The 15,998-nt window shown below is 41.2% G+C and overlaps 1 protein-coding gene across 2 annotated transcripts; it reads left to right on the top strand.

Annotated features, from left to right (window-relative positions):
* The first annotated feature begins 2,370 nt into the window (after positions 1-2,370).
* On the top strand, positions 2,371-14,671 carry LOC130417259 (BTB/POZ domain-containing protein 2). 2 transcript variants are annotated; one of them, XM_056742653.1, is made up of 9 exons: positions 2,371-2,905; positions 10,463-10,582; positions 10,655-10,811; positions 10,989-11,094; positions 11,271-11,468; positions 11,561-11,753; positions 11,837-11,924; positions 13,323-13,469; positions 13,550-14,671. In XM_056742653.1, the coding sequence occupies exons 1-9, from the start codon at positions 2,406-2,408 to the stop codon at positions 13,709-13,711; spliced, it is 1,671 nt and encodes a 556-aa protein (XP_056598631.1). In that variant the 5' UTR covers positions 2,371-2,405; the 3' UTR covers positions 13,712-14,671. The 2 variants fall into 2 exon arrangements, with proteins under 2 accessions (XP_056598631.1, XP_056598632.1); XM_056742654.1 differs by lacking the exon at positions 2,371-2,905 and adding an exon at positions 2,940-7,649.
* The last annotated feature ends 1,327 nt before the right edge of the window (positions 14,672-15,998 follow it).

Raw genomic sequence — 15,998 nt, forward strand, 5'->3', positions numbered from 1 at the left:
TCTGTTATAGGTACTTTAAGGTTCCCAGTTTTCTCCTTGCTAAAGACGCTACTGATGACCTTGTACGGATCTTTGTAGAAAGTGGTCCTGGTTTCGCTACTTCTTCTTTGCTTTCTCAGGCTCTCTGCTATTCTCAACAAGGTCAGGCTACTTTTAACAGGGGCGGACTGACCAGTAGGACATTCGGTCAAAGTCCAGAATGGCTATCCTACGGACGGCCTATGGCGGATTGGTGGACGCGATTATAAACGAGAATCCACACAACAGGAAGGCATTAGCAAGTCGGACACAAAATTATGATACGCAATGCACGTTACCACCCCCATCGCCAGATTTGGTGGAGGGCCTATGCCATCAAACAAATCGCAGATCCCCCCGACCCCTTTAACTCTGTGAACAAAATTGTTGGAGGGCCAATGTGGGCCGCAAAGTCCAGGGCCAAATTTTTCAAAAACCTTTCTCTGACAAGTCTGTCGTTTTATTTTTGTCTCCTGGACTTAGGTTGGCCCGTCGTCCTGATGTAACTGAATTTAGGGTTTTCATTATCTGTAAGATATAAACATTAACATTTCAAGAAATAAAGGCTGGAAGTATTTCACTCTATGTGTAACGTATCTACAGAATATAATATACTGGATGGGGTTCATTTTTTGAAATGAGTTCAAAAATATTGACCTTTTTCACGATATTCTAATTTTTAAGATGTACATGTCCATACGGTAATCATTTAGTATAATGCTAATAGGTATGTACACAATCTGTTGTCCTTAACTTAAAAATAAATAAATTAAAGTCTGTGAATGTCAATGTCAACACTTATATCAATTTATATTCACAATCACAAATGTTTTGTAACACCTTTTCTGGTCTTGGTTCTGTTGTACTTATTTAAGTTATATGAATGACTTCGAATCGTCAATACTACGCAAGTTCTTGTCCAGGCTCTTGTCCTGTCCGGACTGGAATATTGCAATGCTCTACTGCAGGGGTCTTCAACTACATTTCTTTGAGGGCCAGATTCTAAAAGTATAAATAGGATGCGGGCCAGTTTTTTACCATATCATAATTTCTTGTTATTTTTTATTTCCGTTTGGCCTATTAACTGCATTTTGATTCCTTTTATATTGGTTTTGTTGCTGTTATACTTACAGGTCATATATTAAAGCATGCACACAAATATTTTATGCAGTACCTATTATTGAAATTTAATTAAAGGGATATTGTCCTTTTAATTGTATTTTATATTCCCTGATACGCTGAATGAAATTGCTGTTAATTTACTCACCCCCAGTCCCCCAGCCAGGATGTGGGTGGTATTGTTTTTTTTCAAGAAGATATTGAATTAATGAAGTCAAATAAAAAAAGCTTTAAAAAAATAATTAATTCAGCACAAAAGTAATGCCCGCCCCTTGACGTTGAACTGGCGTCTCATAAAGCGTATCAATCGGTCTGTGCAAGAAACCGAACGATATTATCGAAACATCGGGTGAATTCCAATCGCATTCATGTGACGCACTTATAAGGGCACATCCTTTGAGGTGCAAATTCTGGAAGGAGATGAACAGCTGTTTTCGAAAATATAGCTGTTTAAATCATACATAATGAATGCAATAATAATAACAACATACGTGTTTTTTAACAACAGTTCGCGTGGTGTAGTACCCTTCTGCAGTTACTTTCAAGGGCACAAGAAGCGTTCTGAAACGAGACTTATCGCGTGCGCAAAGCCCCATACCTGCCCTTGGCTGTGGATTGCCGATTATAACATTGCAAATAACATTACATTTCTGGGACAGACCGATCAAATCGCTTTGTCACGCTGGAATTACTTTAGTGAATGTAGCAGCGTTTTGGACTTAATGACATCTCAGGACGCGCATTTCTAAAAGCACACCGTTCTTATATTCTCTCCACTTATTTGAAATGTTAAGGCGGGCCGGGTAAAGATGATTGGCGAGCCGTATTTGGATCGAGGGTCGCCAGTTGACTTGGCCTGCTCTACTGGCTTGTCTTCCAGCTTGTACAACCAGACCTGATCCAGAATGCAGCGGCAAGAGTGGCCTTCAACGGGCCAAAGAGAGTGTACGTCACTCCTGTTTGGCTCTCCTCCAATTCGCATCTCTGCTCTGGGTGTTCCAAAATGAAATGACTAAATGTGAATGTTAGTATACCTTTTATTATTTTAGTATTTAATTTTAAAATATGCCTCTTTTATTATACATTTAACTTCTTTAAAGTTAACTTCTACAATTTTTTATAAACTGAATTAAGCACATATAGATAAAATAGGGTTTGCATTTATATAATTTTATGAGCTCCCGAGACCGGATGTGGTGCGCGTGAGCTGACGAAATTCTGACAGTGCGAGTGTTTACCGATTCATCGGGAACGCGCTTCAGTCCAAGATGGCTACGGGAGACAATAGTGGTCGGGTACCTTGTCTAAATTTTTCCACACCCGGACCCCTGGGTAACAGCCAGCCGAGCAACAGTCCTTACGCCTCGGCCGCAGGTCTCAGAGAGTCCGCCGGAGGCAGCGGGGGCTCTCATGGCGCGACGAGACGCTCGAACCCACAACCAGGGCCTGCGGGCCTAGAAAGCGGCGGAGTCGCATCGGGGACTCCGCCCAACCTGATGAACTCTCTCCCGGCGGCGATAGGGCCGGTGTGCGGGGCGATGGCTCCGTTCGCCTCTAACATGACAGGTAACGCTGTGGCGACACCGGCAGCCGTCACGCACTCCGCCGCTGCAGCCGTACTCGTGTACCGGGAGCCCGTTTACAACTGGCAGGCCACGAAAAGCACAGTGAAGGAGAGATTCGCGTTTCTATTTAATAATGAAGTACTGAGTGACGTTCACTTTCTGGTGGGGAAAGGAATGGGAGTGCAGCGGATACCTGCACACAGGTGAGCGCAAAACACACTGACTGCGACACATGATGAATACAAACATAACAAGCATGGCATTGGTTTTGTTTACTCCGGTTTATTCAATCTCTCTCTTGTGTCGTATTACTTGGATTCATTTCTGTAAACAACATGTGAGATTTAACGTAATGTTGACACTGATGTTTTCCATACAGCTCTGCTCTTGCTCATGGGAAAGGTGAACATTGAACACAAAACAAGTGTCATTTTTGTACATTTGTCTGATGGACTGTAGTCACTTGTGTGACATTTGATTTAAAGCGAGGCTTCGGAGCTTTTGTCGAGCAAGATGGGTGTGCCATATGAAGCCTCGATTCGAAGCTTTGCGCGTGAAAATTATTCTGTGCAACATTCAGTATCGAATCGTATGACAGACTTAACAGTTATTACCTAAAACTCTTTTAAATTAATTCTGATCTTTGTTCAGCCAGTTTTAATGATGCAGATTGGTCGGACAGGAGAACTCAATGACCTTTAACCTCAGCAAGACTGACAAAATATATCTAAATGATTGGCACATTTCTCTTATTTTGTTTAAACAAATGAGTGCATTTTTTATAACATTATCCTTAAAGCTATAGTTCTATAGTTTAGAAAACGAACTGGAATCTTATGTTGTTTTCATGTTTTTATTTTGTAATATGTACATTATTTTTCTTGTTTGTTGCATATTTTTCCAAGACATTTTAGAGAGGTCTCTCAACATTTCATTTAGCAACATTTTGTGCTGTTCAGCGGTATATTTGCAGCCTCACTACCTAGTGTTCTTTGCCTCCAGCTCCCGGCACGGCGGCGTCCTGTTGTATGCTGATACACGTTAGGTTTTCATTGCTGAGTCCCATGTATTGAGCAATATGGATCTGTGAAGCTTTAAGCACTCCCACTGCCCGCATGTATGGCAGCCGGTAGAGCTGTGTTATTATGAGTTCACAACGTCCTGCACTTCGCGCTGTTATGCAATCCAGTTTTGTCGCAGATCACCGCGCTACTTCGGTGTGATCTCGGTTGCAGTTGGCAGAAAGCACAGGTGCTGGGAATTGGCATTCACAAGAGCCGGATGTGGCTCCGCCGTCCAGTATTACGGCTTTGCAATGTTTTCTTGCCCGAATACGAATGATAGTCACCATCCTGTCCGCACCTTGCCAATCATTGCACGTTTATTATGTGCCTCCTCACTACTAATAGGTCCTCGCTTTTTGTAGTCTGTCATATGTGTGGCATATCCAGACAGCCCCTTATATCAGATGCTTTCAGCGGTTCACAGATCGTCATACGGTTATTGTACCCCAACTGAGCCATATATTTGTTTTAATCCAGTTTTAACCCCTTGTCGTTCCAAGCGTTTTCTGTGATTCATGTGACCATTCTGAATGTGAACTGATGCATAGAGCGAATGTATTCGCGTCTTTGTTTTTGTTGTACAGAGCTAGCTGCACCGGTTTCTGCCCATAGCGCTGTGGCTGAGAGCTACTGGCTTGCCATGCTTCAACCATTTCCCACATACAAGCTTACTAGGTCTCTGCCTTGTACGAGCGGTCGCGTTATGTTACTACCGCTTGTGGACAGTTGTCCCTGTCTTCTTTGTGTGCTCCGTTTACTGCCCTTATCATGTGCGCCATTATAGCACTGGTCGAGCGTCGTTCGCTTGATTTTGAGCTCTTTTTACTGTCGATTGGCCATTAGTGTAATGTGCCAAACAGCCCCAAATGCAGCATCTTGCCGTGGGGAGGATAAAGCATGTTTGTTCACAAGGGTGAACATATGATCACGCTCTCCAGACTGAGGATCGGTTCAAGCTCATCTGTGAAGGTTCATGTGGGCTACTGAGGTCTGCTCGCGACGGAGGAGATTGCGCACTGCATTTATTTTTTCTCCCTTTCATTAGGCCACCTGTAGCGAATGTGCTAATAGTACTCTAGCGGAGTGCCACCTTGCTGTTATACAAACTGGTTCACCCTATCTGACAATGTTCTCTGCTTCTCTTAGCCGTTCCTATTGAGTTGAATGACTCGAATGAACACGAGTTGTACACTGGCATGTGTGGGAAGTGTGTGGGACGAGGACTGGTCGCATTGTTGTGACGCGTGTTATATACAAGATGGACCGTTAACCCCTTTATGAGGTGTTTTCATGCTCTTAATTTGTGCTCTTGAGTGTGTGTATGGTACGTTATGAATGGCACTATCCCATGTCGGACATTTTAACGTTAGCCCCTATGACTGCGGTGGCGAGAGTGCTACTCCATACTGTTTGTAATATGGATGTTTTCGTGGCTATCTGTTGAAGAGGCTTCCGTGTAAATACCCTGCCGGTTTTGCGCATATGGGATTTACAACGCTCTCCGTGCAGGAGGTTGAATGTTATAGTATGTCACACGCAGAGACCGCATGATTATGTGCCCATCACTCTAAATGCCATTTCATGCGCATTTTGCTCGAGCCGATGGCCTCGTCGGACGCCATCGCTCGCCATGCACCGTATACATGTTTTGAGCTAGCGGGTTTACGTTAGGGATGGGCATTTAAAGAAAAATAATATTCGAAGATCGATGAGAACTATTCGAAGATTATTCGAAATTCGCTCCCTTCCCCCACATGGACACATTTACAGTATTACACACACACAAACGGAGAGAGAGAGAGAACATTTACGCTTCAAATCAGTATGACGGCACACTGCTTTATGTATTATGGAATATGCAATCTAACATTAAGCAATACATTAAAATAATGTGCTGAAACATTAATATATTAACAACCGAATGACGGCACTAATTAACAGTACGTCGATCAGCATCAACCGCTCATAATGCTATAACATTTCCTTGCAACTTAAAAACAGCAGTGTGATTAATCAGGAAAATATATTGAAGCCATAAAGATTTTAGACCAGACTTAACACGCGTAAAACATATTAACCGAGTGACGGCATTTATCAACAGTTCGGAGCGATTTCATGCATTAATAGTTCATAAAGCTTCAGTTTCTACTGTCATGAAAAAGTTTCTGCAGTCTGGCAGTGATCGTTTTTCTAGACAAACAGTAAACTCGGGCTTAACAAACTCAATACGATTTTTAAAACCCTCTCCTCCGACAAAGCCGATCGGAAGCATATCCTTAGCGATCATCTTGCTAGTTAGAGCCGTTATTTGCTCTGCCCGTTTGGGATCGAAATTGGTTGGTCTGACCATAAAACTAGCAACTGATTGCTGACCTGTGGATGGACCTGCTGGGTGCTTCGCCCTGAAATGATTGTGCATCGTAGTTGTTGAGCCATGATAAGCCAGCTTTGCATTGCAGAGTTTGCACTGCACTTTATTCTCATTCATTTTATTAAAGGACCCCCACACACAGAACACATTTTTGATATCAATTTACCGTTTCCGTTATGCCGCGCGGGTCTACAGTGTGCGTAACTTCGTTAACAATTCTTGTGGGAAAATGTTGTGCTCTACTGTCTCTCTCAGCGTTTAGGTTTTAGGTGCGTCGTTATTGGCAGCGCCACCCTTTGGTTACATGAACGCGTTACACGTGAAAACGCGGCGAGTTTTTTTAAGATCGTACACACTATTCGAAATTCGTGACCTATCACTAGTTTACCACTTAACTTAACGTCGTCTATATCGCAGTTTGCTTGTGTGACTTGCAGGGAGTGCTTTGGGCGCCTTGTGCAGTGCTCTGCAGCAGCCTACTAGCTGCCTGAAGCCCCGTTTACACACGCACCAGGCTCCGCTTCGCGAGCCTCCGCTGGCTGCGCCTGCGACTCCCCGAACGGATGAGGCATTTATACATGACGCATTCGCCGTTGAGATATTCTTTGAAACGACAGGTGGCGCACAAGTGAAGTCTTTTAAATCCGCAGGAAGTAGAAGACAAATAGGAATTTTACGTTGATTGCAATTTCAGGGCAAGAGCTATTTGCCATCTGGCTGTCCTTATGATCACGCATAGATGGATCATAAATATGTCTGTACAGGCATACTTGTTCAGCCAAAATCTCGCAAAGCTGTTCATGTTCACTGCGGCGCCATGCGAACTGTTCGCTCGAGTCACAAAAAATGTTGTGCACGCCGCCACGCGAAATGAGCTCGCGCTCACACAAAGCGAACTTCCGCTAACACCGAGATGACGTCATATTTTGCGCGTGCACCCAAGCGAACTAGCGGATGCGTCGAGTATAACCCAGTCTTGACAATGCAGAATGTGGTATCCAATCGTCTTAGACACTATGAAAGGTGTGCAGTGTCCGTGGGAGTTGTGCTGTGTGCTACTGCCAAGGGTAATGTGGTGCACTTTATGTGTTAGCTCCGCTAAAGTCAAGATGTTTTTCGCTGTTCTAATGGCGTGATTGAACACATTGCCCACTGAGTCATAGGGCTGAAAGGATTAGTCGACATTGTCGACAAATATTCTTGTTGTCGAGTAGTCGTTTGATTACGTGACTTAATTCAAAGGCCTGCAATATCACAATTTGACCGCTATGGCACTGTAGCGCTAGACTGTAATGCAGCCTTCCTGAATGCAATCGCAGTAGAAGGATACACAGCAGGAATTATGGCGGAGTACAAATGAATGCGAACAAGTAAAGTGTGGGAAAGCTTTACCAAATTGAAAACAACAAATGCGGTCGTGTGCAATGCATGCAAGGCGGAACTTGCCTTTCACCGCAGCACAACCTGCATGCTGGAGCATTTAAAAAGAAAACATCCCGGAGCAGGAGAGAGGTGAGTGTTCTCTATCTAGAGCTAACTAACTAACTTAGAGGTAAATCTTTTCATGAGAGAATGCAATAATAATAGTATTGATAATAACAACAATAATCATATAATTACAGTAATGTTATTATTTGTTGTGCAAAGTATAAAACTTTAATGCTAGGAGTCAAGCCTGTTTTGATTATTATAACACTATTAGGTATTACATGAGAGGAAAATGATTATAAGAGAGGGACGCTAAGTGATAGTAGTCTTATATCTTGCCTTTATTTTTTTTATATTTTCTTCTGTTACTTGCTCTTTTTCACGAACTCTTTCACCGCAATTGACAAGTTATCTCGTCATTTAAAGAAAAAACGGTTCCCCGTCTAAGACGAGTTATTACAGCAATCAGTGTTTGTACTGTTATACAACAGGTGGCGCTGTTACTAGAGGTGTGAACCTACACTGTTGTCACGGTTCGGTTCGATTACGATTATCATGTCATCGATTCGGTTCAATTCGATATCACGATGCATTGACGATGCATTGGCGTCTCAAATTTCAGTTTTACTAGTTCACATTTTTGTCAATAGATACAGGCAGTATGAACTGAAACTGTAATTTTACCTGCTCTAATTTGACTATCAAACAAAACTCAAGTCTGGTCTTTAGCATTTGTGGTATTACCCCCTGGCGCATGGGCGTAAATCTCATTTAACAGTAGTGGGGTGACAATACACATAAAAATTCTCAAGAGCAATTTTTGAAGGGGACACAAAGAATACAGTCAAAATTGTACAAACTACGACACAAAGGGACAATATGCATTACGTTCATAGGTTTATCATGCAGACTTGCGGTCATATTACAACTGAACTGAACTTTCACATATTGTAATACAAGTGAACAAAAAAGCTTCATACCATTTATATTTTTCATCTCTGTTGTGAAGACAGGAAACAAATATAAAATCACAATACCCATGATACTACATGTTAACAATGAGTCACTTTTTAAACACATGTTATCCTGATCTATACTGCAACATCGTCTGATAAAGTCACCGTACATCGACATTAATGAGTGGTTGTTATTTTCCCCTGTAGTGCACTGCCTCCGCCAACAAACTTTGTTCATGTTCGTGTACCCAAACAAACAAGCAGTAACAATGACAAATGCTTAAAGTCTGTGTTGTACTTGTTGATGAATCGCCCTAGTTTCAGTAAACTGAATGTTTATCTTACCGCCACGAACATACTGCACAAAATAGATGCTGAGAAGGTCGCCAAAAATAAAACAATGCATAGGAAACGGCTTCGGCGTGTTAGTTGTGTATGACGTCCTTTGAAACAAGCTATGTGGGGGGAAGTGTCCCCTCCATCCCCCCGGGATTTACGCCCATGCCCCTGTGTGTTTTATTTGTGCGTGACAAGATTTACACACAGTTTGTGTCCTGTCCTGGGTGTGCTTACCGCATTTTTCATAAAAGCCGAAATGTGCACCGAGTAATTGGAGCATTTTTGATTAAAGCACGTATGCGACATAACATCAAAAAAACGTAAGTACGTAATAACCGGTTATGGTCTGTAACTGAACCGATACCGAATCGTCCTCGTTTGCATCGCGATGCATCGTAAAAACTATTAATTTCGACACCCCTAGCTGTTACACATCTTTGGAAAAGGAAAGAATCCCAGAACCTAGAATGTATATTTCTTATCGGTTTTTAATGATTGTTCTGAGTGTAAACTGGGCGGAATCTTTGACAAAAAAACGTTAATTATCTCAGCTTTTTATTCAAAGTGATGCTTCTTTGAAGAAACCTACCCACACCTAAGGAGTGATAAAAATAGAACACATGAAGATAGAAGAATACGGGTTCCTTTGTTTAAAAGCAGAGACTGTTCTTTTATTGGACATATTGTTTGTCCATATATTCTTTACAGAAACTGTACTGTGAGCCATTAAAGTTTGTTGAAAATGTTAAAAAACACTGCCGTAGGCTGGCAACTCTATTATTAAAAAGGCTGGCGGGGAAAGAGTTAAACTGAACTGTTGTCATAGAAATGCTGCTTAATGCTTCTGTCTAGAGATTCGTTTACACTTAAAAAAAATGTTCTATAATGTATGTGATTTATTTATTTTAATTTCTAAAAGTTTGTAGAGAATTTGTGTGATTCGAGTTGGACAGAATCAGCAAACTTAAAGAGAGTAACCAGTTGGTTCAAGTTCATTAAAACAAATTTCAAAAGCTAAATTGATTTTATTCATTACAGAAATGATGTATAATTCAATGTTTTAACTATTTGCAAAAGCTGAATAATCATTAAAACCGTACCGATTAGTCATTGAAATAATAGACGATTAGTCGATTAATCGGTCTAATAATCGTTAGATTAATCGACTGTCAAAAGAATCGTTTGTTGCAGCCCTACTGCAACCGTTTCTGATGGCTCCCGCTTGCGCGACATGCAATGGGCTTAATGCTCGTTCTTCCGGCTATGCTGCTGGGCTGAGGGGGTTTCCCTTACACTTAATAATATAATATATATAGGGGTGACGACCACGCCCCTAAGCGCCGTCTTGGACCACATTGGCCAGTTACGTTTTCATTTCCACTGGCGTCATTCGATAAGGTTTCACACAATGTCTCGTTCCCACCTCTCAGGGTCTCGAGGTTACAAAAGTAACCAGAGACGTTTTGAAATGTAAGTAATTACTTTCAATGAAATAGGGACTTTACAGAATACTATAGTGTCATTGATTAATTTACTATTTAATTTGATTTTGTGTTAATCTCACTTTATGGCTTGTTTATAAGGATTGTGAATGTGTTGCAGGTTTGTTCTGGCAGTCGGCAGTGCTGTATTTGATGCCATGTTTAATGGCGGCATGGCCACCACATCCACAGAGATCGAGCTTCCTGACGTGGAGCCTGCTGCCTTCCTCGCCTTACTCAAGTATGATTTCATTGAGAGTTGTTTGTCTGTATGTATTGAGACGTGTAGATGCCGACCTAGACCTCTCTTCAGGTTCCTCTATTCTGATGAAGTTCACATTGGACCGGAGACGGTGATGACCACGCTTTACACCGCAAAGAAATACGCTGTTCCGGCCCTTGAAGCACACTGTGTGGAGTTTCTTAAGAAGAACCTGCGAGCAGACAACGCCTTCATGCTTCTCACACAGGTAGATGCAGTTGCACTCTTCAAAACCTTCTCTCTAAAAAGCATCTTAACCCAAGTGAAATGTCATGTTTGAAGTGGTTTTAAACAGCAGCTTGGCAGGGTTCGACATAGCCATCATCTGTCATAGATTCACAGCAGAATTGTTTTCTGATGGAGTGATTGATTGGTTTGCTTTAAGGCACGTCTCTTCGATGAGCCTCAGCTGGCCAGTCTGTGTCTGGAGAACATCGACAAGAACACCGGAGATGCTCTGGCTGCAGAAGGATTCACAGATATCGATCTGGGTACTGGAACACGGAGAGATATGCCAGTCACATCAGTCTACACATGCACATTTTAGAGTACCATACCAATCTCTGCACATCCACATACTGCATCCATCCATAAATCCAATTTGACAGAATTCAACTCTCAGAGTTTGTCGTGTATGTGCTCTTAACTCATCGCGTGTTAATTACAGATACCCTAATGGCAGTGTTGGAGAGAGACACACTGGGCGTTCGGGAGGTGCGGTTGTTCGGGGCGGCAGTCCGGTGGGCGGAGGCGGAGGCACACCGCCAGCAGCTGCAGCCCACACCAGAGAACAAGAGACGTGTGCTGGGGAAAGCCCTCAGCCTCATCCGCTTCCCTCTCATGACCATCGAGGAGTTCGCCGCAGGTCTGTGTTCTCCCCTCTCTTATGGGTTCAGTTAAAGTAGTGTGTTTTCTCATTATCTTTGTTTTTGTTGAGTATCGTGGCTCTTTGCTCAGGTCCGGCTCAGTCAAGCATCCTGACGGACAGAGAGGTCGTGAGTCTCTTCCTGCACTTCACGGTGAACCCAAAGCCGCGCGTAGAGTTCATCGACCGGCCTCGCTGCTGCCTGCGCGGGAAAGAGTGCAGCATCACGCGCTTCGGGCAGGTGGAAAGCCGCTGGGGTTACAGCGGGACCAGCGACCGAATCCGGTGACACGCGCGTGACTAATGATGTCATGACGTTTGACGCTGGGGCTGTGTTTCACTCTTTTCACTCTTGTGTGTGTTGGCAGGTTCTCAGTGAATCGCAGAATTTTTATTGTGGGCTTTGGTCTTTATGGATCTATACACGGACCTACAGACTATCAAGTCAACATACAGGTACTTCACCGCCCTTCAACAGCCTTTTAAACAAAACTTTTTTTGCGTACCGCAATTTGCGATCGTTTTTACTTCCGTATTTTGATGCATTTCCCATTTAAATGGAATTTCGTAAATAGTGGGCGTGGCTTTCCTTTTTCTCTGTGATTTGACTGGATGTATAAAACAGCCGTTGCATTTTGAAATGGAACTGGCTGCAGACTGAGGTAGAAGGGGAGGAGTTAACGGATGGTCCGCCCAAACCGTCTAACATACATTATTTAATGCTGGTGCATTACACCAAAATATTTTTTATAATCTTATAAGAGTTTTAAACGGTGAGATTTAAATCCTAGATTTAATCATTTTGCTCCTATAATGTGTGGTGCGCCGTGATGTGACAAAGAAAGCACACCAACAGATTTTCAAACAGAGTCCTGACTGTGACCACAGGAAATCTCATTAATTCTCTTGAAACTTCAGAATAAGTTATTATTTCACTGTATGCTTTGTTTATTATATATGTGTTCATTATTAACAAATGTGTACATACAATCTTTTATGTAATTTTAAAATATTTAAAGTGGCACTGAACTAGATATAATTTTATTGCAAATATTGTTATATTTATGTGTATTACTTCACAGTAATTAAAAAATAATATTAATACTGCTTTGTTAAAAAAATAGCCGCGATTTATAACTTGAAAGACTCACTGGCTCCACTAGCTCAACTGTAACGATTTTTTATGTTCCACCTTAAAGAATCTGTACCCTCGGACTCCAACCACTACCGTCACTTGTGTATAGCCTGTTTTTTTTTTCATTATTTGTAATTGCGATGTTGGTGTTGGCAATGCTTTTGACAGAAAATTGACAGAATAAAGAAAAGGGTTTGTTGAAATGATAGCTACGATTGTTATACTTCTGTCAGCTGGCTTTCTAATAAGGGATTGTTTTGTTCCAAATGACAATAAACAGAGTTCTTGTGCGTTTGTCCACGGGGTTTTCCACAAACAACAGTATTTAAGATTCATGATCGAGGGGGCTCCCATGTTCTTCCGATCAGGTGCATTCACTCGTTACACACATCACATCACATAATAGGAAAGCTGATAAGATAATCTTTAGAGCCATTTAAGATCATCGGGACTTTACCTAGGACTGTCAGAAGGGCAGAAATCGGCCCGATAATTCCACATAAGATGGATAGTCATTACAGGAAGGAAGTGCGTTTTCTGATTTAAACTGAAGATTATGAGGGCCCAAATTTTTTTTTTAAGAGAATGACCAACATTGAACAACTATTTACTATAAACACTGCAATATTTCATGAAAAAAACACATTGTAATTTTTCACTTCACTGGGAATTTAATTCTTTAAATGTGCATGTTGTTTGTTTGTACTTTTGTTCTGTAGATTATTCACACAGACAGCAACACAGTTTTGGGTCAGAACGACACCGGGTTCAGCTGTGACGGCTCAGCCAACACTTTCAGGGTGATGTTTAAAGAGCCGGTGGAAGTTCTGCCCAATGTCAATTACACAGCCTGTGCTACACTGAAGGTATAGTCCGTTTTACATTTTATTCTTTGGAATGTCATGTTAAGAAAGATGGTCTGTAACGTGCGTCTCTCCTCTCGCAGGGACCAGATTCACACTACGGCACTAAAGGCATGCGCAAGGTCACGCACGAGTTGTCCGGCACTGGAACCAAAACCTGTTTCACGTTCTGCTACGCCGCGGGCAATAATAACGGCACATCTGTTGAGGATGGTCAAATTCCAGAAATCATCTTCTACACATAGTCAGCTGTGACATCTCGGGGCTTGCGCAGACTTGTTTCCGTTGGCACATGCCAGCTCTTGTGCACTTGACCATGATGCTGTTCAGAGAATTCAGAGCAAAAAACAGACACGTGATGGTAACGGGACGGACAGGTTATCTTCAGGGGTTTATGTGCTTCAGAACTGATAGAATAGACTGTTGAGCCTCAAATACACATGTGACAACCGTCTGACTGTTAACAGGAAGCTGTTACCAGATGTACAAAACAAACGCATTTCAATCATCAATTCTAAATCAGGCTGTAATGAAAGTTTTGCCATATCAGCAACTTACGCTATTGCGAAAATGTTTCAGTTGAGGAGAGAAATCCACTATTGATGTATATGCAACTTCAAGATGAATGCAGGAGGATGTTTGGGAATGTCATGTCTGTTATCTTCTCATTTGTGCCAAGCTTTCCTGATTCAGTTGAATGACTCTTCATATGTTCCTAATGAATTCAGCACTTAATGTAACTCTAATGGAAGCCCACACTGTTTATTTAGACAGGGTGATGATCGCATGCATGCCATCGGAAAATTCTGTAAAATGGATTTATTTCTGGATGACTGTAGATGGTTGGTCAACTCGCACATGTTACTTAACTTTAATCTGTCTGTCTGTCAAATAAAGAGGAATCTCATTCTGTACGTCTGGATGTTTTGAAAATAAAACCATACAGATCTGCTCACAAACGTATTTTATATTCTGTTCATTTATATTTAATTGTAGATGCCATCAGGGAGGTTCTAATGGATTGTTTGACAACATTTACATATAGTTTGTGTGGCTGTAGATCTTGGATAATACATTTTTCCGTTTTGACATTGAAATCATTTCTGTCACCTCCTAAAATACATAAGCTTTAAAACAAAGAGTTCGCTGTATATGCAAGTTGTATTTTTATGAACATTAACTGTTAATAAACTTGGGTAACTGCATGTAATTTCTGTGGTGGAGTTCTTTGTAAATAGTAAAGGTTACAGCTCTTAAAGGGACAGTTCACCCAATAATGAAAATTCGGAGTTGTTTCAAATCGTTACACATTTCTTGGTTCTGATAAACACAGAGAATGATATTTAGAAGAATGCTTGTAACCAAACGGTAATAGGGAAGAACTGTTTGCTTTCCTACATTCTTCAAAATATAAACTTTTGTGCTCAACAGAACAAAGAAATGAATGAAGCAAAATTTCCTACTATAGCAGTAAATGGTGGCCCATAACTGTTTGGTTACAGGCGTTCTTCCAAATATCTTTCTCCGCTTATCAGAACAACAGCATTTATACAGATTTGTAACGACTCGAGGGTGAGTAAATGACATTTCATTTTGGGTGAATTGTCCCTGCAATGAAACATTCTGATCAATACGGAAAGGGACGTGAAATATAACTTCATAGAAAACAATGGGTAATTCTTTACAAATTATACGCAGTGAGAATTATTAGCTGATGAATTGAGACCTTATTGTAGTCTTAAGTCTATCAGTGGTTATATGACAATTACAAGTGATTTGATTAGACATGAACTTACAAGCATTTATTGTTTGTTGTTAACAATTTAATTGTTCACTGATATTAGGTCATTGCCCATTATTAACAGATGTGTGAAATTGTGTTAATTGTTTCTACAGCAGTTGTTTTCAATGCAAATAATTCCTTAGTATAAAGTATCACCAAACGTTTATTTAATACTGTCAGCTAAGCTTTTCAAAGTCAAGAGAAAACTCACTGATAACTCATTTCTTGTTGCAGTTATACATGATCAAGTCGTAGCGCGCACTGGGAGGGGCAAGGAGTTCAAGCCCCTGCCTTTGTCAAAATGTAATTATGCCCTTCTAGTCATATTTAAAAGGTATATTACAAACGTCATAATTAAACTAGGTAACGATACCTGTCTACCATTGCAAAAAAAAAGATTTAATTTCCGCGGGGGTCAATTTCATTGATAAGAACAGGAGTGCTGGGAGTTATTTACCGTTTAAATGAAAGGGAATGTTCTTTGTACTATTTCTGTAAACTCTGTTCATTTGTTAAAAATACTTTGTTTATGTATCCGTTACAGTAGCAGTAGGCCTACTTTATTTTTGTTACAAGTGAATTGACAAAAAATTAAGTACTGCTACTGTAACGTATACATTAAGTTCCCTTTTGAGGTCTGTGCACACCACTGTGGTCAAACAACAGTTTAAAGATAAAGTTTACTTTGTGATAAAATTGGTGTTCTTTAACTGTAAAGCAGTTGGTTTCATCAGTTCATTTCCAAAGGG

Source organism: Triplophysa dalaica, chromosome 3 (genome assembly GCF_015846415.1).
Source record: "Triplophysa dalaica isolate WHDGS20190420 chromosome 3, ASM1584641v1, whole genome shotgun sequence".
Classification (NCBI taxonomy): domain Eukaryota; kingdom Metazoa; phylum Chordata; class Actinopteri; order Cypriniformes; family Nemacheilidae; genus Triplophysa; species Triplophysa dalaica.